This window comes from Sparus aurata, chromosome 21 (genome assembly GCF_900880675.1).
Source record: "Sparus aurata chromosome 21, fSpaAur1.1, whole genome shotgun sequence".
Lineage (NCBI taxonomy): Eukaryota > Metazoa > Chordata > Actinopteri > Spariformes > Sparidae > Sparus > Sparus aurata.
This window is the reverse complement of record NC_044207.1, coordinates 26,526,411-26,548,624: the sequence shown is the minus strand read 5'-3', so window position 1 is coordinate 26,548,624 and position 22,214 is coordinate 26,526,411. Positions and strand designations below refer to the sequence as shown.

Here is a 22,214-nt window from a genome sequence, read left to right as displayed (position 1 = left end):
AATATCTTAATTTAAGTTTAATTAACTGTAAATCTTGTTTCCCATATTGAACCTCTCTCTCTTTCTCTTTCTCTGTTTGCATGCAGCTGCTCCGTCCCGTATAAACCGCCTGGCGAATGTTTTGGGATGTGAGCGATATCACAGCTGTCTCAACTTAAAAAGATAAAGGTAGTCTAATCTCTCGCCGTCTGTTTTCTCATTTGCATTGCAAAAATTGCAAAAGAAAGTGAGGAAATGATCCGACCGCTTCGCGCTTCCGCTGAGGCGCTCGCACGCACACACGCGAGGACACACGAACACAATAAGCAAATAAGAAAGTAACCTTTACTCAAATGCCACCGCTGAGGCTCCCGACTTTCTTACTTCTTTGCACAGAGTGAATGGAGGTATATAAACTTCCCGGGCGCTTGCTCCGTCTTCTCATATTTTTCTGCTTTTGTTGCCCAACAAATTCGGCGAAGAGCCACGCCAGCGGCAGGCTTTAGTTATGGCAGCTTAGCCACAGGGATTTGGAGGACTTTTTTATTGGGAGATAAAGGCACATCCGAGTCCTTTGTCTCCCAGCTACTCTAGATGGTTTTGTAGCCCTGATGAAGCTTTGTTGTGGCTAATCTTTCTCCTTCCTTCATCCTGTCCTCTTCCTCACACCCGTCCCCTCCTTTTTGCAACAAACACAACTTTTCTCCTTTAATTATGTCTTTTCATCTGGGGCCCAGGCACGGCCGAGAGGAGAGGAGCAGGAACACAATTATACCTGCGAGGAGGAGGGAAGGGGGCGAAAGCTCTCAGGGGAGGGGTCTTTTTGTCGCCGTGCTTTGGGTGTGTACGCCGTCGTGTGCACACATCAATCCACGAGCAGGTTCTTTGGCATTTTGATGTCTGTTGAGTGTGTGTGTGTGTGTGTGTGTGTGGACCACCTATTGTGAGCTGTGATCCTCTTAGTAGGGCTCCTGCCAAAAGAGCTAAATTTACCCTTACTGGTGATCACAGCGCACAAAGAGCAACACGACGAGAATATGAGCTACCTTTTCAGCCTCCTTTTCCACGCCAAGCGTAAGAGAAGCCACTAAAGAGCGCACGAGATGTATGGTAATGGCTGCCACGTTGAGACATTAGCACAGCCCGTTTAGCATAGTCATTGTTGAGGGAGAGAAATGAGAGGCAGGGAGATGTTCGGGGGCTGTGGTCAAGTAAAACATAGAAAGCAAAGAACCCAGAAATATAACACAGCAGAGGCTGATATCACAATGTGTTCATGAGGACGAAAACATTAATTTCTGCTGTGTGTCAGAGGAGCACAATGGTTCGCTTTAGGCAGAAGAAAAAGACGCTCCCCAGAGACGGATGTCGTGGACTTCCTTTCACAGTAAAGAAGCAAAAACAGCCTCTAAAACAGGTCGGAATCACAGATGAGAAACCGGTGCGACTGTTGTGCAATTATCTTCATCTTCATCGGGAGTGTGCGTGCGCTCGCCTCTGTGCTCATAGCGTGTGTCTGAGTGCGTGCACCGCATACTCATGTGCTCGCCTCCAGCTCGGAGCTGTGCAGTGAATGTATATGTGCTTACTGCAGTCAAACTCTGGTTAGTAACGTTTGCCCTTGCTGCAGCTTTGTACAGCGCCGCGATCGTGCATGTGTGTGTGTGTGTGTCTGTGTGGTGTGTGTGTGTGTGTGTGTGCGAGTGTGTTGTTTTCATGTCTCAGTGCAGCACCAGAAGTCGACACATCCCCTGTTCTGTCGCCCACATTTCTGTCATTTGCAAGTGTTTGATTGCTTTGCACCTGCATTTTTCGGAGCCTGCGTGTTTATCCCGCTGTACGTACACGTCCATTATCCATAAGCTGATAACTCACTGCGTCCGTACGGGCCACTGTGTGTCTGTCACTAGCAGCAATTTGGCTGTAGGCAGAGGGCCTGATTGGGGAAGAAGTCTGAGGGGAGATGGAGCTCTCTCTGGCTAGACTCCAGCTCTGTCCATCCTATTTTAATTACCTATGGCACTCTCCCAGGGGAATATCTCCCTTCCTCTCTGCCTCTCTATCTTCTCTCTTCCCTCTCTTCACCTCCATCTTTCCCTTTCATCTCTCTCTCTCTCACTCTCTCTCTTCTTTCTGTCTTTTTAGTCCTCTTTTCGTACGTGCACACATAACCGTTCTAACAGGCAGCATGCAGCCTGCGTCAAAAGGCCTATGCAGAGGTAACCTGTGCATTAGCATATAAATGACCCTGTAGATTGAATAGTATTTTGGGATATTTAACAGCAAAAGACAGATTCCCTTAACTCTGATTAGACCTGCTCTTATGAGACAGGCAGCCACTTGAGGGAATATCGCCTCCACCTCGATAAGATAAAGACTTGACACAGTGATTCCACTGCCGGGGCGAGCATGATTGTGTGTGTGCGTGCATGAATGCACGAGTGAGTATGTGCGAAATCACATTTGCTCTTCCCCGCGTTTTTGCATGTGACCAGATCCTTCTTGCCTGAATAGAAAATCTGTGCGTTCGTTTCTCTCCAATCGGACCTGTTTGACACCATGTGGTTGGACCAGCGCTGCATCCTGTTCCGGGAGATTTTTTAATACCGCTATTAATTATTCCCACGGCAACCATTTTGAATTCGAATCAAGCTCTGACGCCCAAGCCGGCGATACTGGCACACATGTAATTCATAATGTCACATCATTACTGCAGCGCGAGGGGAATGTTTACCAACTGAGCCGGTCAGCTAACCTTTAAAAAGTACAACGACTATCAAATTAAAGGCGACCTATTATACTTTTTCATTTGTACCGTTCTCTCTTTGCTCTGTATTAGTTCTTCTGCATGTAAAAGAGCATGAAAGTCAGACCAACAGGAGCTCTTTTTTCCTACTGAAAACACTGCTCCTGAAACGCCTCGTCAGTAGTCCCACCTTTAATTCAGTGACTTTATGACATCACACTACCTCACCATGTCATGCCAAGTGGCTTGTTTGGCATGTAAGAATTAATTTAACACAGCTGCTCTGTTAGCGGTGCTGGCTCAGTCGTGTGTGAGCTGACCAATCAGAGGAGGCTGGGTATACAGGAGGAGGGGCCTTAAAGAGACAGGAGCGTCTCAGCACAGGACAGTATGAGAAAAATTATGCGTTTTTTGAGAATTAGAGCATGTCAACGTTTTCTAGTAACAACCCAGTATAAAATTATGAACATGAAAATGACCATAATCTGTTTTCCAGCAGAGAGTCAGATGAGAGGATTGATACCGAACTCATATGAAGCTACAGCCTTTAGCGAGTTAGCCTTGCTTAGCACAAAGACAGGAAACACAGGGAACAGTTAATGTGGCTCTGCCAAAAGGTTCAAAAAAATAATCCACCTAGCACCTCTGAAAGTCACTAATTAACACATTTCATCTTGTCTGTATAATCTGCTTAGAAAATGTGTGTTAAAAACGTGTTAAAAACGTGATCGCTCAGTTTTTACAGGGGTTGTGTGCTGAACTAGTTCATTGGCTGGGAGTTGTTGCCAGTCGACCAGCAGAAACTCCATTAAGAAACAGTCCGGTACACAACCCTGTGTTGTCATTACACTTTACCTTTCTACAAAGGTCCTGCCAGGCGGATTATTTTTAATCTTCAGAGCTCCTCTAGCTGTTTCTCTCTGTTTACATTCTTGTGACCAGGGCTGCCTAACCTGCGACCATAAGTCTCTATTTTTCCCTTCCAGATTGAAAAAAAATCTTTAATTGATGTTTTCATTTTTTCTATGCGGTAAAAAGCTCTTTAAATATGTAGGTTACCTAATTATTAATGTTTCATAATCTGAGCATGGCAGGCAGAGTGGCACTTTGCACAGGAAGTCATTCAATCATGGAAACATGGGATCCAATCGTACCATTCAGCATCTGCACAATACAATACAATACAATACAATACAATACAATACAATACAACTGGTGTTTGCTTTCAGCCCGTAACCACCATTAAGTGTCAGTTCCGGCCCTCCAAGTCAAAAATAATGGACACTACAGCTCAACACTAATCAAAGCTAACTGGCTGCTGGCAGGAGCTTCATATTTAATGAACAGATAGAGAGTGGTATCAATCTTCTCATTTAACTCTATAACACTGTCAGTGCTAAATACTGGCATTCTGGTTGCCCAGCTATTACACCAATCTTAAAATTTTAGGTTTTTTTTTTTAACCCCTCTGGATAATTAAGATCCATGTGTTAGTCGTACATTTTCAATCAAACGGCCATCAGACCAGAAACCGGAGTGAAAGCGCTAATATATCTCCAGAATCTCTTCGCTGCAGTGAGCGAGAGTATTCCCAACTTGTATCCTAAAATAGAAACTCAGCACATATTTAATTTCTAATTTCACTTTTTTGTCAGCCAATCGTCTTACAGCTTCTCCAACAAATAACAAAAAAAGAGAGATGTGACACCACGGAACGATTCCCGACTCCAGGCTTTCAAAACATCCCCGCAGGTGTCGTCACAGATGCTCTGCTCGGTCTTTTGTGCTGTGCGTCTTCGGTGTGTAATCCGAGAAACGCGTGAAAATATTTAGTCTTTATCCAGTTATTTTGTGTGAAATGCATCTTGGCTCATAAAAAAAAAGAAAAAAAAAAGCCTATAGCTGGATTGTACTCGCTTCATGGCAGAGTTTCAGAGCGTGAAGCAGATTTTGAAATAAGTGATGTGGGTCTCACATCGATCGGATGCTTTAACTTTGGAGCTGGGCAACAACTTTGTGTTAAAGCTCGAGGCGAGAGAGAGAAACATCTGCTCCGTATTCTCTAACGCACCTCCCGCTGTTGTCGATGCGCCCAGCGATTTCGTGGAGTCATATAATGTTTCTCTGAACATCATTGCATTGATCTTATCTGGAATCGGCGATTGTGCCATAGTCAGAAAGTCGGGACGGATACATCTTGTTACACGCCCGCTTCCGTTTTCAGTGGAAATCTCTTTTAAGTCTGTTAATGAAGCTGTAGGGTGGAGAGCTGAAGTGTGAAGGTGACCCACTTCTTCCCAGTTTAGCCCGTGTCTGTGTTTCTACCCTCAGGCCATCTTACTTTATTCCGGGCTTTAACCTGCATACTCTCCTCGAGGAGCGAATGGAAGGAGGGTGTAAAGGATTCTGTTCAGGCCGAGTCTTCACGCCGGCACGACGTTTATTTCTTAACAGTCTTGAATCCGACTGTCTTGATCCCTCTTTGTGTTTATTGCAACCTGCCATAATTAGAGGAAGTCTCCCAGCTTTCACACAAAACCAGCTCTTAAATGCTTCCTTGTTTTGTGGCGGCGCCGCTCACCTTCATGTCCTGTAAAGTTGTTCTTTTTAAGGTTTTTACATAAGCAAAGGAGCGATGACCGCCCAGCGTGCCCATTCAGCCTGAAATATTACATCTTGGAAGGGGAAACCCCGTGAAAAAGAAAAAATAAATAATAAAGAGGCTTGGCAGTGAGCAAGTGAAGGTGTAATAATAAATGCACGCTTGTGTTTTCAATGAATATCCTCCATTGTTGACCTATTGATTTCAAATGAGCTGCACTGTTCTGCCGGTGTGTGTGTGTGTGTGTGTGTGTGTGGATAATGTGGAGACAAAATGCTTGCAGCTCCCCCATCCCCCTCCTCGCTGAGAGAGAGGGGACCCCCACCTCTCCATATCTGTGTCCACGTTCGTGCCGGCTCATATGATCTCACTTCATGGATTTCGGGTTCATGATTAAGCGTCAGTGTGTGTGTGCAGGTGTGTGTGTGTGTGCAGGTGTGTGTGTGTGTGTGTGTGTGTGTGTGTGTGTATGCTCACATGTATGTGCTCATGTGTATGTTTAGAGGGCGAACCCCTCCCCTCCTCGCTTTTTTTTTTTTTTTTTTTAACATCTACTGCAATAGAACATCTCTGCCTAGTTTTGCTATTGGTTGCTACGGTAACAAAGGCACAGAGTGGAGTGGCTGCAGCAGCTGAAGAGAGAGAGGGGGGGAGAAAACAGAGAGAGAGAGAAAAGAGATTTATTATTTTTAATGCCCGTGGACTCCAATCACAACAACAGATTTAACAGAGTTCACGTGCAGCGACGAGCGAAATGTCAACGCCACAGAGAGAGAGAGACGCGTTTTGGATTCAGACACATGCGTACACACACTAATCAAAGGATTAATTAATGGCTGTGGTGTAGTCGGGTGCGGCACGGGTCAGAGCTCAAGCAGCCCGACAACAGTGCTTGCAGCAGCAGCAGCAGCAGCAGCAGCAGCAGTGAGGTTGGGTTTGGTTGGCTGTGGACTCGCGCCTACAGACAAAACAGCTCCAGCTTTTCTGTTTTGTTATTATTCCGTCCTCATGGTCGGCGGATGCTCCTCACTGCGTGGAGGGGATGGTGCTTCTTTATTCTGTCTCTGTGTAGCAGCGGGCTGCTGTATTGATCTCGCTCAGCAGCTTTAATAGTCGAGATGCCCTGTGCAAATACGAGCACGTCCGGCATACACCGAAAAGGCCACAGAGGCATTTTGGGCCGGGAATCATGGGTAAATATTAGAAAGATAATCATTAAATAGATATATTTCATGTTGCTTGTTGACACACTCTCTGGGGGGGTTGTGTAGATACTCCCAGCATGCCTCTTGCCCCCCTTACGATTCCCCGTCCAATCAGACGAGGCAGGTGAGCAAAAGCCGCAGACTTTATGAAATGGAGCTCAGTCCCACCTGATGAGGACTCAAACATATGGACGGGCTGATAAGAGGAGAAATCGGGTGATTATGCTTCTTCAGATGACCTGCTGATTGGTTAATGATGTGAGTGTTAGCAGGTGATTTGCTAATGTGCTCGCCTGATGAGGGCAGATTACACCGTGCGGCACGTCGCCATCATTACACGCGTCCCATGATAGCCGTGTCAGCGTCACACCATTTAATCCCATCACGCCAACATGATCTGACACAAATAGCATAACAGCCCTTTTTCTTCTTCTTTCCACACGACTCGTCTCTCTTCCCTTGATTTGCTGATACTCATTCTGTCACCAGCGGTCTGTTTTTTTTTCTATCTTGATGAGCTGGAAGGCTGTAGCAGGCAGTTTTTTTCCTCCCTTTTTTCTTTTCTGTCTGCCGCTCAAAAACCATCCCTGTCTTTCATCCTTCATCTCTCTCGCTTCTGTCTTTTCGGCTCAGCGGGGAAAAAATCAAAAAACCTTGATAAACGAATGTCAAAGCGCTGCCCCGGACCTCTTTTTATAGCCCAGAGCTGGGGGAAAAAATACTGCCCTTGTCGTGGCGCTGGCTAGCAGCAGAGCTGTAATATGCCGGCCTTGGCCAAGATCTGATGGTTTATCTTAGGGGATCGATAACCTTAATCAATATACACTCTAATGAGGAGGCTCCATCGATGATTCGCCTGCAGGGTTTTGGTATGTAGCATGTGCAGGTCGCTTTAAGGAGGAAGGAAAGAGGGACGTCCAGTGTTGAACCCGTGGCTTTTTGGTCCCGTCTTTCTTCTCTTTACTCGCGGGCTTATTGCCCATACGACAGACACAGCTCGACATTTTCTCTCTTTTTTTTTTTTGTCATTTCACCTTTATTTATAACGTGCAGCGTGGCCCAGTGAGAGCAGTTACTCTGGTTTTCATGGGCACCGTATCTATTTTGGACAGTAAAAGCAAAAAACAAAACCTAACATTTGTATATGTATGTTTTTATCGAATATCTCGATATATGCATCATTTTTTCACAATATCGAACATCGAGCAGCATCTTCTGGCTTTTATTTTTCACAGTGAGAGCTGGAGCGGGGAGCAGCTTTGGGAGATTACATCAGGTTAATTGGTGTGATGTAGCGGCACGCACGCAGCATTAAATGCAATATTATAGGTTTAAAGCAGGCGACAGAGGAGAGCCGAGGGATTTAAAGAGACGATCATATCATCCATTGCATTATTTAAGCGGGACAATATCAAGATACAGCATGTTGGATACTTAAAACTAGGTAAAAGAGATCAGCATGTCCAGCCTTGCAGCAGGTTTTCATACATCGTCTCAGTTGTGTGGAGCGTACGGTCTAAAAGCCGGTTTCTCAGTCTCAGTCGTGGTGGTTTTCAGGGACTAAATCATCTCAGTATCTTAGTGCAGTGCGCACTTGATCTATAATTAAGAAGGCGTGTAATATACCCAGGTAGTTGGCCGAGGACTGCTTTGTTAATATATTAAATACGGTGCTGTTCCCTTCTCACTGCCAACTTTCTCTGAAGGTAAACAACGATGCTTTCTAAAGCCAGGAGAAGAGAAGAAGAAAACCTGAAGAAGTGAGGACTTTCAGGCAGGTTCTGACTTACAGAGAACGTCTCTTATCTATAATTTCGAAGCCTATTCATGGACATTTATTAAGCGAACGGCATCAGAAATGATGGCGATCTCAAGACGGTATGAGTCACGCATATATCTGTCTATAAACGACAGAGGGGAGCGTCAGTGTTTCAGGGATATAACAACCAGCTGAAGGAACACTTTGAGCCTTAGAAATGTCAAACATATAATAGATGGTGATGAAAAAAGTTCATGAGAAAATGGATTTCGACACTCCGATGATTATTTGTGTCTTTCGTTGTACTTTCAGACGCACAATTTCAACAGTTCTTGTGGGATTAAAAACAGGAAATATAATATCACAATGGACTGAAGCTCCCACAGCCTCAATTGATGTTGAGTTTCTGCAATTTGGCACCAATAAAAGTACGCTGGATTACCTATTAGGAGTTCTTGTATGCAATATAACCATTAGGTTACTTTATACTGTAGAAAAATTCAAAATGTCATTATTTTAAGGCACACTCCTGGATACCACAATTCATTTCTAAGCATATTTATGGACATTTATCGCTCAAAGGGCATCAGAAATAATGATGGATGGGGTTCAGTAATGAGTGGAGAAGCAGATTGCGTCTTTCAGTGGCGGCGGGTTAATGTGAAAAGCCGGGCCGTCACCACACAAGCCTAATCTCACCGCAACACGCGTTTCATTTAATTCCATCCATCCATCTTTCGGGTCCACACGTTCGAAAAAACAGAATTTCCTTTCAGGTTTTTTTTTTAAGCATCACATTTGGATCCCGCTCATGAAACAGGCCGTAATGAAATCAGGCCGACCCTAAAAAACCCCCTTTAAACCGGGCTCAATCGGTTCTGGTTCAGGGAATGTCCCAGCGGAGAGTGGAGACGAAAACAAGCCGCCCGCACCCCCTTCAGGGCTCCTCCGATGCCTCTGATGAGGAGAAGGCTTAAAGATGTCAAACCTGCAATCTCCGAGCTGGAATTTCATTTGAAGTGGCCCCTGGTGTAAAGCATGTAGCCCACACCGCCTCGCCGATGTCTTCAAACAGCATGTCACTCAAACGCATGCACGGTCTGAAGTGTTGGCAACACAGGTGAACGTGCTTATGGATATATATACGAGTGTGTGCCATCTGGATGCATTTGTGTTTGTGTGTGCTTCGAATAGCAGTTGTCATCACCTTAGCAACTACATCCACCTCCCTACCTGGAGCTCTATCTTTGAAAACAGTCGCAGGGTCTTTTTGTCCTGGAACAGACAGGCCGGGAGATATAAAGAAAGAGAAATGAAGGGAGGAGGCGGGTGATGGCAGGAGAGAGAGAGAGAGAGAGAGAGAGAGAGACGGAGGATGAAAGGAAGTAAGCGGGGGTTGAGGGGGGAAACGTGGTATTCAGCTTGATTTGATGGGAACAGCAGCGCACATCTTTTCTCTTCAATTTTCTGACCCATCTTTCCATTTGTGCTTCATCACACAGTCTCCGCGTTTTTTTTCCAGGATTTTGGGAGACGCTCGCGGCAGAAACGAGACAAAAAAAAAAACAACAAAAAACACGCACACACACAGAGCGCTCCGCCCTTTTTTCATTCTCCTCATTTGTCTCGTCTTGCTCTTTAAATCTTCTCTTCTCTTTCAAAGTCTTCTCACATCAAAGGCCGCCCGCTCTGCCGAGCTGTGAGGCCGAGCCACAGGCGTTTTTGAGTAAATGCACAGAAAAGCTTCTACATTTAAACATGTGTTTGATGGTGTGGCTGCCACAATTTATGACTGGTAGTAACTTATGTGCAGCAGTGTTATTCCTGCTGTCCTGGTTTTATGGGCGAGAGAGATGCTGATGTACAGCACAGCGTTGTTTTTGACTGTTTGACCCCGTTATCTTGGTTTTTAGTCGTGCACTTGAGTCCAGACTAAAATGTCTCAACATTCACGGTCTCCAGAGGATAAATCATGCACGTTGTTGATCCCCTGACTTTCCCTGTTATGCCACCATCCCATCAAAATGTTTATTTGGGACCGCTTACACCCAAAAAGTTAGGCCCAAAACACTGACTTTAAAGGGGGTCTGTTAAATGTCTGTGCCGTGCTGGGAGCCGGTCATTAGTTTCATTAGCGGACTCCATTTCCAACCAGAACATTAGCTACTGTTCCTCTCTGTGAGCGGAGGCACTGAGGCGAGGCGCTGATGAACGGGCTTTGGGTTGTCACCAAAAATTCGACCCTTTCTTTTTACAAAAGAAATCCAATCCTTTAAAACAACTTCCGCAAATCATCCACAGGCTTGTAAAGGCGACCAAGAGAGACGGAGAAGGTCTAATTCGTCGTATCACGTTACAATCCGTTCACATACGGCCAATAAAAAGGTGATTAATACATGGGAACTGCTACATAAAGCCCCTTGAAAATGTCTGATTGCATTTTCTGACACAAGTTAAATGTAACTGGTCACATCACGTTGAGTCAGCGTGTGAAAAGTAAATATATAAAGTTGAGGGGGACTTCGGCATAGCTTGTTTATTCAAGTGTTTATCATTCAAGTGTACATAAATCTAATGCATTTACAAAAGGTTATTCTGTCTCTTGTAATAAATCACAAATGGCGCTATTACATTCATACACAGTGACTCGACGCGAGAGACAGAACTTTCAATCAAACGCGACTCTTTACATTTAAACAGCCCGAGATGCTGATGACGGTAGAACAGGACACCTGCTCACCATCAGCATGTTTACACTGTGAGCTAGTTAGCATGCTGACGGTAGCATACAGCTCCAAGCACTGCTGTGTCTGAGTACAGCTTCACGCCGCTGGCATGGCTGCCGGCTCTTAGTCCTGTTTTGTGTGTGTGTGTGTGTGTGTGTGTGTGTGTGTGTGTGTGTGTGTGTGCGTGCATATCTTGCACAGAATGACCCTTTTGTGGCCTTTCTAGCTTTTTAAAGACCGAGATCCGTCTCCTCCTCTTGATTTAGGGGGTTCTTAGCTTCTGACCTTTACAGAGACATTGTCCAGCTTGCCCGAGTCACTCCCTTCATCTCTCCCTTTTCCACCGTCACTCTCTGATACATAAAGACCAGCTACTTCTTTCTTTGTCACTAATTACCGGTAATATAGCCTCCATATGTCCGCACAGAAACACACGTCCGGTGAAAGGAACATTACCACCCGGGAGTGGCTTTGTAATCCTGCGAATGTTTTGTCTCTCGGTGTGTTTTATGGCTGGGAGAGTCTCCGTCGACTCAGACTGGTTGACAATGGAGTGACATTTGTGACAATAGATCCCCATTACACCTCTGAGCAGACAATGGAAACACATTAGCTCCCTGCTGAAGACGGGTTGGTGACAGCAGTCGCCCTGCTGCACTCGTGACCCTGTCGTCACACACACACACACACACACAGACCTGTTGAATCGCTGTCAAAATGTCAATACATGCACACACATGGAGAAATATTGAGTGCACAACAATGACATTTTCTCCACCCTCCCTCCCTCCATCCCTCTCTTTCTGTTAACAGTGCATGTGTGTTGCTGCCATGGGGACCGTGGCTCCTCCCCTCGCATTTCTCCTCCTGCTGCTTCAACTGGCTGATGGCTCATTCCCCGAGGAACCCAGTCCTCTCAGCTACGTCCCCGTAGAGGGTATGTTTCCTTCCTGCTGTGTGTGTGTGTGTGTGTGTGTGTGTGCAGCATTGATGAATGACTCCGCGGTGGATGTGGAAATCAGGGGTCAAGGGCCAGAGCCTTGGTGTGGAGCTGCTTTAAAGCTACGCAGGCAACACAGACAAATTCAAAGAGACTCCACTCCGTCCCTCAGCGGCAGCGCAGAAGATTACTAAACATGAGGGAGAGGGATAATGGAGACAGAGAGACGGGACGAGGGAGAAAGAAATGATTGGTTATAGATGTTGAGGGGTGCAGGAAGATGAAAAAGTGGGAGACAATTAGATTGGATGGGGGTGATACAGATGACAAGAGAGAGGGCTGAGGGGTGGAGGAGAGAAGGGGAGGAGACAGGTGGAGATGGATCGCTACGTCCTCCCTCCCTCCCCTGCAGTCAAGGACAATGAGACGTTTTCCCAATCTGTCTCCTGATGATGAGGGCTCCCTGTGGAGACCGTCCTCCTCCTCCTCCTCTTGGAAACTTTCTCCGAGTCTGACGCCGCCGCTCCCTCTCCCCACCTCGCCCGCTCACTCTCATCCATCCGAAATTTAGGAAAAGGGGAGGGGGAGGCGATGGTCTTCTGCACAGAGCAATAATGATTGCACGCAGTTTTTCTCATTACGGAGCTGCATGCATCAACAAAAGCATAAAAAGAAATAACACTAAGAGGATAAAAGTGTTGCGGTGTGTAACTGCTACGCCATTCGTCTCTGCCCATTATCTTTGTTTTCCTAAACAAAAACATCAAGGATGACTGAAGACACTATTAAAGTGAAGGTTAGAGAATCTGTTTTACCGCCTGCCTGAGCTCTCTGGGTAAACACACTGTATGCGGGGGAAAAGTAGTCTCTCTGTCATCAACTGCCAGGGCATCCTTGAGCAAGGCACTTCATTTTTTTCACTTGTTTAGTTTTGTTTTTTTTCTCCGTCTGTGTGCTCGCGTCAGTTGTGCGGAGGTACCCGGTGTTCCTGGGCAGAGCTCATCGTTCAGCTCAGAGGCAGGAGCTGCACATCCAGACGGTCCTCCAAGTCAACCGCACGCTCTACATAGGAGCCAGGTAACCAACGGCAACCGCCTCCAACCGTGCGTTGCCGACGCTCTCGCATTAATATCCTTTCACTTTCATTTGATGCCGCGGCTTCCATCTGCTGTCACTCCGCAGAGGACATTCAGCTTCTTGTTAAATGTCAAGTGAGAGCTGTTTGTTCGCATTATCTTTCGTGCATATATAGAAAATAAGAATTGCTTTTCACACCAGCAGTAGTCTAATACCGCTCCCCAGAGACGACGGGAACACATTTGCCTCCCTGACGACAGCTGAAGTGTTCACTTACATAGTTTACGTCAAAACTCCTGCATGATTTACAGACATATAATGTGGATAATAATGTCAATAAAAGGCTCGTATAGTTCCTAATAGATATGTACAGCCGCCACAGGAAAAGAGAGGCAGAGAACCTAGACTTCTGTTCCTCATGCAGAGAGAGTAGAGAGCAAACCTCCGCTAAGTGCCTTTTAATTCAATCAAGTCCAAACCAGTTTCATCAACATTCATGCATTATTCCATGAGAATTTAAGGAAAATGGCAAAAAATGTCTCACAATGTTAAAGTTAATGTTCCTGCAGTGTTTCCCGTACGCAGGCTTTTTACTTGGGAGCCTCATCAGGCAGATGAAATCAGAATTCAAACTTTTCTCCAATCAAGACATTCAATTGTATTAACGGTCGTTGCCTAATTTAAGGTGCTGATTTATTCAATTAGTAATATTCCACGTTAATAGTGGTTGTAGCTGCTGTTATGCTCAGCGTCTCCCATTCATAGGCTCGACGTGGGGTCCTTGTAGGATGAACGGGACCGTGTGACAGCACACAGCTGTTCTGTTCAATTTGTAACACGTACAATGTTCAGTCAAAATAGAAATTTAGCTTCATTTGACTCAGAAATTAACAACTCCTGACAAAATCCAAAGGGCCAGTGATTAATTAACAACTTTGACCACATTAATGTTTTTGAATCCAGAGCCAAGCTGACCTTACCTCGTCACCCTGCAGCCATGTAGTGTTAACATCTTAAACTGTTGCCAGCACCTTACAGGCAAAAAAAATAGCTTTTTTCATAAACATGTGTTTGTTTATTATTGAACTTGTCCATCACGTACCTGTAGGAAAAACTGTCCTGATCCGGATCCTGTTCTGTCCTTTCTCCATCCAAGTCAAGAAATCCACTCACTAGTTTTTGGGATTACACAAATAAATAATAAAATCAACCCAAGTTTAAATGAAACATTTCAAACAGTTTGAATTCTGTGGCTTTTGCCTGTTTGACTAGAAACAGATTTTACTCACAAAAACACAAACAGGTGGCTGAAATGCTGCGCTGATAACATTTTTTTTTTCCTCAGGCAACAAACAACAACAACAACAACAACATGTGTACTCTCATTCAAACATTTATGAAGCAGGCTGCTGTTTTGTGCTACACAGGACATACATTCACACAGACTCACACATAACGCACATTTGTTAGTAAGTTTTATTCTGAAATGAATTAAAGGAAAATAATGATATAGGCTGATTTGTTGTGTTGTGTGTTCTGTAGAGATGACTTGTACAGAGTGGAGCTGGATAACATGGCAGGTGATGAGATGTTCTACAGCAAGGTAAGACTCATTCTCTCGCACACACACACACAAAACCAAAGATGCACTCAAAACTAATAACGCACACACGCTCGCATCTTATATATCCTGACTGTGGCTCGTTCCTTCGGCAGAAACGGACGTGGGAATCCAATAAAAACGACATCCGAGTGTGCAGGATGAAGGGCAAACACGAGGTACAGTGCTCATGCACGACGACGCTCTGACTTTGAGAAGTACTCTCACATGCGTCAACACCATCTACACCATCACACGCATGGACAGACACAACAGCTGTTGGAGAAACAGTATTTCCTCTGGGTGCACCTGCATGCGGTATTTACACAAATTTGATCCTGTTGATACAGAATCAGCGTCGCTTAATCACGCGAGCTCAGTGAAACGTAACCCGGGCAGAAAGATGTCCACAAAAGCGTGAAAGCCGTTTTTCTTGCACACCTGCATTGTGGCAGTTTTCTTCATATACCTGGTTTGTAGCCTTCGAGGAGGAAGACTGGAAAGTGGAAGAATTACTGTGTGTGTACAGAGTGATAGTTGACAGCGTTCTGAGATATGAAGGGGAATGTGATCAAAACTGCGACAAAAACAGAAAGGAATTTTGATGGGACGTTAGTTTGATTGGCAGGGTTTACCCTAAAATCCTAAAAATATAAGCTTTTATTGTATAAATGTAGACGCGCCGCCGGCAAAATCCAATGTGGGTGGAATTGGCGGAGGGAGACGAAGAGGCAACACAAGATGGGGAAACATTATAGAGCAAACTGAGCAGAGAGAGTGACACAGCCTCGGGAAAGGAAACAGTAATTGAAATCACTTGAGGAAGGGAGCTATAGGTGGGGATGGGATGTGTGTGTGGGCGGGTGGAGGAGAGCTGGGGAAGGACGACAGCAGAGCAGACACCAGGATGTAAGAAAGAGGTGAGAAGACAACAAAAGGAGAAGATGTGTTGCATCAGAAGAACACAGACGGAGGAAGAAAAATGTGTACTGAAAGGAATTAAGGCTGAGATGTATTTTAAAAAGTAGACAGGTGGAGAAAAGACTGGCCCGAGGTAAAGAGGTGGCGAGAGCGTGAGAGGAAGGAGACAAAAGACAGAAAAGATGGTAAATTATCACTAAAGCCTGCGACTGATGCAACTGTGAATCACCTGACATTATGGTTAACAGACCGGTCCTAATGCTCCTCAGTGTCATAGCATTTATAGGTAAGTGTGCAGAATCACTTAGCCGAAGTTATTCCAGTCCAAGAATAGCCCTTTTTTCACAGCAGACATTTTGGAAATGTCGTACGAGGGGAGGCACAGGTGGAAATAATAACATTAGCGATGGAACTGTGGGCCAGTAACCTGAGTCAGAAATACCTGGAAATTACCTGGAAACTGGACTGGATTCTATTATACTCTAATACACTCCATTGTAAATAGTTTTTGGGGGAAATACTCTCAAATACTTTCTGGCCTCGAGTTAAAAAAGAGAGTTGACACCACACTCACGTCTGTGCAGGAACTAGCAGCTGTGAGGTTATTTAGCTTTAAGACTGAGAACAGCTAACCTGACTCTGCCTATCAACACTTCTAAAACTCACCCGCCTCATTAACGTGTTGTGTCTTGTTTGTTCAATCAAAATAAACAAATGTGATGTATAAAGTGTTAATTAGTGAGCTTCAGAAGTGCTGCTTGGCTAGCCGTTTCCCCTCCGTTTCCAGTCTTTGTGCTAACTGTGCTCACTAGCTGCCAGCTCCGTATTTAGCGCACAAACATTAAACTGGTAGTTTCTCATCTCGCGCCAGTCAGCCAGGATCACCTGGAACTGAACTGAATGAAACGTGTCCATTATTAATAGTTTTTGGGAAATACTCTCGTTCTTGCCGAGAGCTAGAAAAGGAAACTGATACCACCCTTGAATTTGTACGTTAGCTTAGCGACTCAAACAGTTATCAACACCTGCAACACTTTCTAATTGACATGTGATAATTTGGTTGTTTAATCAAATAAGCAAATTATATATATTTATGTTAACTGTCGAGCGCTGTTTTGCATACTTTATTACTTTTGAAAGGAAAATTGTTAAATGTACACCTATAGTTTGCTTATTTAATTAAATAAACAAATAAAAGAATGTGTTAATTAGTAGTACTTTTGGAAGGATCCAGGCTACAGTGGCTGTTTGCCCACCATTTCCAGTCGTTGTGCTAAGCTAAGCTAAGCTAAGCTAAGCTAAGCAGCTGCTGGTCCCAACAACATATAGAGGAATGAGTCTTAAAACCTGGAAATTAGTGAGCAGTTTTCTTCTGATTTTCGGTTTCCTTGTCTCAAAGTCAATTGGATTTTTGGTTTAATGTCTGAAATAAGTTCTGTGGTTAACATAAACATAAAAGAGATTGTCATGTTTTGTTCTATGACCTAAAATATGCAAGTAAACACCCTCCGTTTGAATTATAAAACATTTACGTGTGTAAAACAGGCGATAACGAGTGGCTAATTATGACTTAAGTTGATCACAGTTCTAACTGTAGGATGCTTAGTGTTGGTGACGCTGAAGTCACGTGACTGCAGTCGAGTTTGTTTATAGTCTAACTTTGTACTCCTGGTGCCAGGCTAGCAGTTTCCCCCCTGAATTTCCAGTCTTTGTGCTAAGCTAAGCTAACTGGCTGCTGGCCCCGACAACAAATTGAGCATACAATCATGAAAGTAGTAACAATCTATCTCTAAATCATCAAACAATTATCACAAAAGAAAAGCAGCACATTTCCCACGTCAAGACTATTTCTGAGTTACCTCCAGCTGTGCTTTTCCTGCTGTCAGAGAGTCTGACACAACAAATTATGCAAATTTTTATGCAAAGTACTCCAACAAGTAATACTGTTAGCTAATACACAAGCTGGAATCGTTCAGCAGCAATAAGTAGCGCTGAATTTCGAAACATTATTTAAGCTCCATCCATCATTTTCCTGTGTGTAAGAATGTTACAGCAAAGGACCTGAGGGGCAGAACGATGTCATCGAGTGTCAGATTCAGCCGTGGCAGCTTTAAATTTCAGCTCAATCAACAGCCTTCCTCTTTGAAGACAGCTATAAAGTCCTGTTGTTCCTCCAGATGGAGTGTGGTCGAGGGTGTTATTTCCTCTAAGGATTGTTTTAAGCTGCATTTTTCATACTTCACACTAGCAGTTTCACCCTCCGACTGGTAGTTTTGAGCTTAGCTTTGGATGAAAACTGCCCTTTTAACATCGCCCTGCACCTTGTGATTTCCTCCTTCTCTTAAATCTTTTTCCTTTTCGTGTGTGTTTTGTTTTTGGTTTTTTTCAGGGAGAGTGTCGTAATTTCATCAAGGTTCTTCTCAGCCAGCATGGTGGTCTGTTTGTCTGTGGAACAAACGCCTTCAACCCGCTCTGTGCCAACTACACCGTCAGTATCCGTCTATCCGCCAGTTCTGGTTCCTTCTCTGTGCATCTGCCAGTTTATTTATCTATATGCATTTTTGTTGTTCTCGTTGCAGAGAGACACTCTAGAAATGGTGGGAGAGCCTGTCAGCGGGATGGCACGCTGCCCGTATGATCCTCGCCATGCCAACGTGGCTTTATTTGCAGGTACTGTATCGTGTAATGAAGAATCCACGGCGTCTGGCTGAGATCAGACTCAGTTTACAGCCCCAGAAACTCAAACATCTGTGCCCTTGTGTTTACCTTTACAGATGATTTATAGTCAGACCTCTCGCTGCGTTTCTTGTTTGGTTTTAATCTTCCTGACCTTGTGCTATCGCTCCATCTGCATCTTCCCCCTCTACTTAATCTCCTCCTTTTGCTCTTCTCCGTGCATCTCTCTCCTCAGATGGAAGTCTCTTTACCGGCACCGTGACAGACTTCCTGGCCATCGACGCCGTGATCTATCGCAGCCTCGGCGACAGCCCCGCCCTCCGCACGGTCAAACACGACTCCAAATGGTTCAGAGGTACTTTTGGAGACAGACGTATAAATGACCCTCCAGAGCCAGACACCTTTTACAGACAATCTGGAAGCAAATACCTTAAGCTGTTCCCGTCACCGTCAGTGATTCACTTAAAGAAAATGAAGTGGCTGTCTTTAAATGAGGTTGAGTAAGATGGTTTTGAGCTGCTAAATAATAAAGCTACGTTCTGGGGAAACCAAACATGATGAGGCCCACATTTGATAGGCTCATTATGAGCGGAGCGCGCTCTGACAGAGTGATGTATTGAGGTTAGTCGGACTCCACAGATTCGGGGGGTTTTAACGAGCCTTCGATTGAACAGTTCCCCGCCACTTTTTTTTTTTTTTTCCACGGAGAGAACAAAACAAGTCGGGGCAGGTCAGAGCTGGAACAGCGCCGGATGAATAAATGATAAATACTTTGGATCTTCTTGTCCATGATGATAAATTAAACAAGACATGAATATTTAATGAGCGAGGCCGGCGGACAGCAGTGGTCCATGTTGATGTGGCTGTTATTATGGCGCCGTGTCAGGGACTGTGGAGGGTTGCGTTTGGCCCCGGGCACTTGGCCGCCGCTGCTTTGTAAGTGTGTGTGTGTGTGTGTGTGTGTGTGTGTGTGTGTGTGTACTTGTCTAATAGTGTTTTTCTCACATTATTTTTCAGAGCCGTACTTTGTGAGCTCCATGGAGTGGGGGCCTCATATTTATTTCTTCTTCAGAGAGATGGCCATGGAGTTTCATCATCTAGAGAAGGTGCTTTCTTTCTGTCTTTCCTTTCTTTCTTTTGTTCTTTAACTCTTATAATCCCTCTATTTTGCTAAACTAATCGGTTGTGTTGTAGGTGATGGTGTCCCGCGTGGCCCGTGTGTGCAAAGCAGACCTGGGCGGCTCTCAGCGCGTCCTCGAGAAACAGTGGACGACGTTCCTGAAGGCGAGGCTCAACTGCTCCGTCCCGGGTGATTCACACTTTTACTTCAACCTCTTACACGCCACGAGCGGCATCATCCACATGCAGGGACGGGACGTCATCCTCGGCCTCTTCTCCACGCCACCGAACAGGTAAACGAGACGCGCGCAACGTGGACACCAAGGAGAGGCGCGAGTGCTATTTTCTGTCTCATCAACTGTCTCCCTTTTTCTGCGTCTCCACCAGCATCCCCGGCTCTGCGGTGTGCGTGTTCGACATGCAGCAGCTCGCTCATGTCTTCGAGGGTCGTTTCAAAGAGCAGAAATCCCCCGAGTCTATTTGGACTCCTGTACCGGACGAGGCAGTGCCTAAACCGAGGTATTGTTATGCAAAGTGTATGTGAGCAGAAGTTGCTGCAGTGCTGCTGTCCCGAGCATCTGGCTCACGTATACAGTAGTCTACTTACTCCCTCTGCTATAAGCTCCGACTGCCAATCACGCAGCAACTTCGCTGCGATTCAGCAAATATTCTAACACGGCCTCCAGCAGCCGCAAGAAAACAGCTCCTCTGGCTCTCTACTTCTTCCTCTCCCCGGACCTTCTATCCATCTCTTCGTCAACCCTCACTCTCTCTTTTTCTGTGTCTCGCTCCTGCAGACCGGGAGGATGTGCAGTGCAGGGATCCAGATTCAGCTCCTCTACCGCGCTGCCGGACGAGGTGCTGAACTTTGTGAAGACCCACCCGCTGATGGATGAGACCGTTCCATTACTTGGCCACAGACCCTGGGTGGTCAAGACTATGGGACGGTACGCGTGTTGACTCAGTTGTCTAATAGTGCTCGTGCAAAAACAAGCGTTTTCTGATGTACATATGTGTCTCTCTAGGTACCAGCTGACAGCCATGGTGGTGGACACAGAAGCCGGTCCCCATAAGAACCGCACGGTGTTGTTCCTGGGCTCGACGCGAGGAACCATCCTCAAGTTTCTAATGGTTCCCAGCGGAGATTCTGTCTCCCTCAGCAGCGTGTTTCTGGAGGAGGTGGAAGGATTCAACCCAGAGAAGTGAGTAGGAGTCAACGAATATGGCACGATCTAATACCGTTGTGTTGGTGTTGTTCCTACAACATCATAATTAATTTTGCTCAAGGGCCGCCACTGCAACAGAAAAGTCACGTTTATGGAAAAAAGACGAGAAAATACGCACATGGGAGCCTTGGAAACATGTTTTTATTGTCCGTTTAGACCTAAAGCCTGATGGTTCCTTCAACCAAACCAAGTAGTTTTGTTTCCTAAACCTAACTAAGTGGCCCTTCTCTCACTGCACCTGTACAGTATTTGTACTCGGCCGTCATTTTGATCTCAACCAAACACCGTACCTTTCAAAATATTCAAGATTGCTTCTGGTATCCCTTTCACACTGCACAAAAAACCCACTTAAACCCGCTAACATCTGGGTTTAGTGTTCAGTGTGAACGTATCTTATAGTAGTCGCTTGTATTTATCACCTCTGTGTTGAAGTCAAGGCTGCTGGCTTGTTAGTATGTTTCCATCCATCTCTGTCAAGCAGCACTTGACCGTTGTTCAGTCAGCACTGAGTTTGAAAGAGAGGCTGAAGTTAAAGATAATAAAACAGTAACCTTCCATATGGGCTGAGCCGCGTCGGCTGGAGAGAAAGAAGCGAGATGTCTCTAAAGACTTTCTAAAACCAGTTTAACACCTTCATCTGTAGTCTGATGATCTGCTGCTTTCTACTGTTCCCTCTCTTTCCGGCACACCGGGCTGAAAAAACCAGAGAGGCGAACTCGTCCATCGGCAATGTGAACAGAGTTAATTGCCAATTATTAGCTGGTTTACCCGCGTTTAAAAGACCTTCGTATACTCGTTAATTTCAGTGTAACACACACACACACACACACACATACACACAAACTTGGAAGGTGAAAGCATTCTAATTAACTTATAATGGCAATAATAAGTCAATTAAGTCTAAAGATAACAAGTCAGCAATATAATAATAAGTGACATGTTGTACAAACCTCCGCTGGCCTCCGCTCTTGATTTGTACTTCAACGCTTTTTCGCTCAGTTTCAGTGATGGTCCGGGAGCAACAGTAATTATGATGTTGTAAAAACAACACCGACGCGTCGGCGGTCTCAGATAAACCAACATTTTTCCTTGATCTCCAGTAAATTATATATTTTGACTTGTCACTCAGGGCGGATCAGGTCTCATGTTGTCGGCCTCCGTTTGAGATCTGAAGTGCTTTTCAGACAAGAGCTGTCTTCAATTACACTTACTTTTAAATATTTGATTTTCACCTTTTTGTAGTGCAGCTCGGGAGTAAAATCCCACTCAGTTATTTATTTGGCTGTATCCATTAAAGTTATATTCACATATATTATTAAAGACTGTTAACTGTTGACTGGAACTGTTTAAGAAGATCAGAAATTATGAAAAAATGCTAATAACAAGTCTAAAGTGATTCAGAGTGATCTGAATACTGTGTTTTATGTGATCAGTAGTGAAAAAAACAGAAGATATTCAGCTAAATATCATTTATAGCAAAGAAAATGATAAAATGAGCACATTTTATAGGCTGTAACCATATAATATTTGGCATTTAAGCTTGTGAAATTATCAAAATCGTCACCTGTTGACTGACTTATTGATTGGACCAACTAAACGTTTCTGCTCTATTTGACTCGATGATGAAAATAAGCCCCT

At 44.8% G+C, this 22,214-nt stretch overlaps 1 protein-coding gene across 2 annotated transcripts in view; it reads left to right on the top strand.

Annotated features, from left to right (window-relative positions):
- The window catches only part of LOC115573306 (semaphorin-6B-like), a 38,059-nt gene that overhangs the window by 6,437 nt on the left and 9,408 nt on the right, over positions 1 to 22,214 (top strand). The window contains exons 2-14 of one of the 2 annotated variants that reach the window (XM_030404035.1): positions 87 to 168; positions 11,831 to 11,954; positions 12,923 to 13,034; positions 14,577 to 14,637; positions 14,751 to 14,813; positions 17,945 to 18,043; positions 18,135 to 18,225; positions 18,467 to 18,586; positions 19,249 to 19,337; positions 19,426 to 19,643; positions 19,738 to 19,869; positions 20,148 to 20,297; positions 20,376 to 20,552. In XM_030404035.1, coding sequence (XP_030259895.1) covers positions 11,834 to 11,954; positions 12,923 to 13,034; positions 14,577 to 14,637; positions 14,751 to 14,813; positions 17,945 to 18,043; positions 18,135 to 18,225; positions 18,467 to 18,586; positions 19,249 to 19,337; positions 19,426 to 19,643; positions 19,738 to 19,869; positions 20,148 to 20,297; positions 20,376 to 20,552 — 1,433 coding nt within the window. In that variant the 5' untranslated portion in view covers positions 87 to 168; positions 11,831 to 11,833. The remainder of the gene's footprint in view (positions 1 to 86; positions 169 to 11,830; positions 11,955 to 12,922; positions 13,035 to 14,576; positions 14,638 to 14,750; positions 14,814 to 17,944; positions 18,044 to 18,134; positions 18,226 to 18,466; positions 18,587 to 19,248; positions 19,338 to 19,425; positions 19,644 to 19,737; positions 19,870 to 20,147; positions 20,298 to 20,375; positions 20,553 to 22,214) is intronic. The other variant, XM_030404034.1, reaches the window with a different exon arrangement.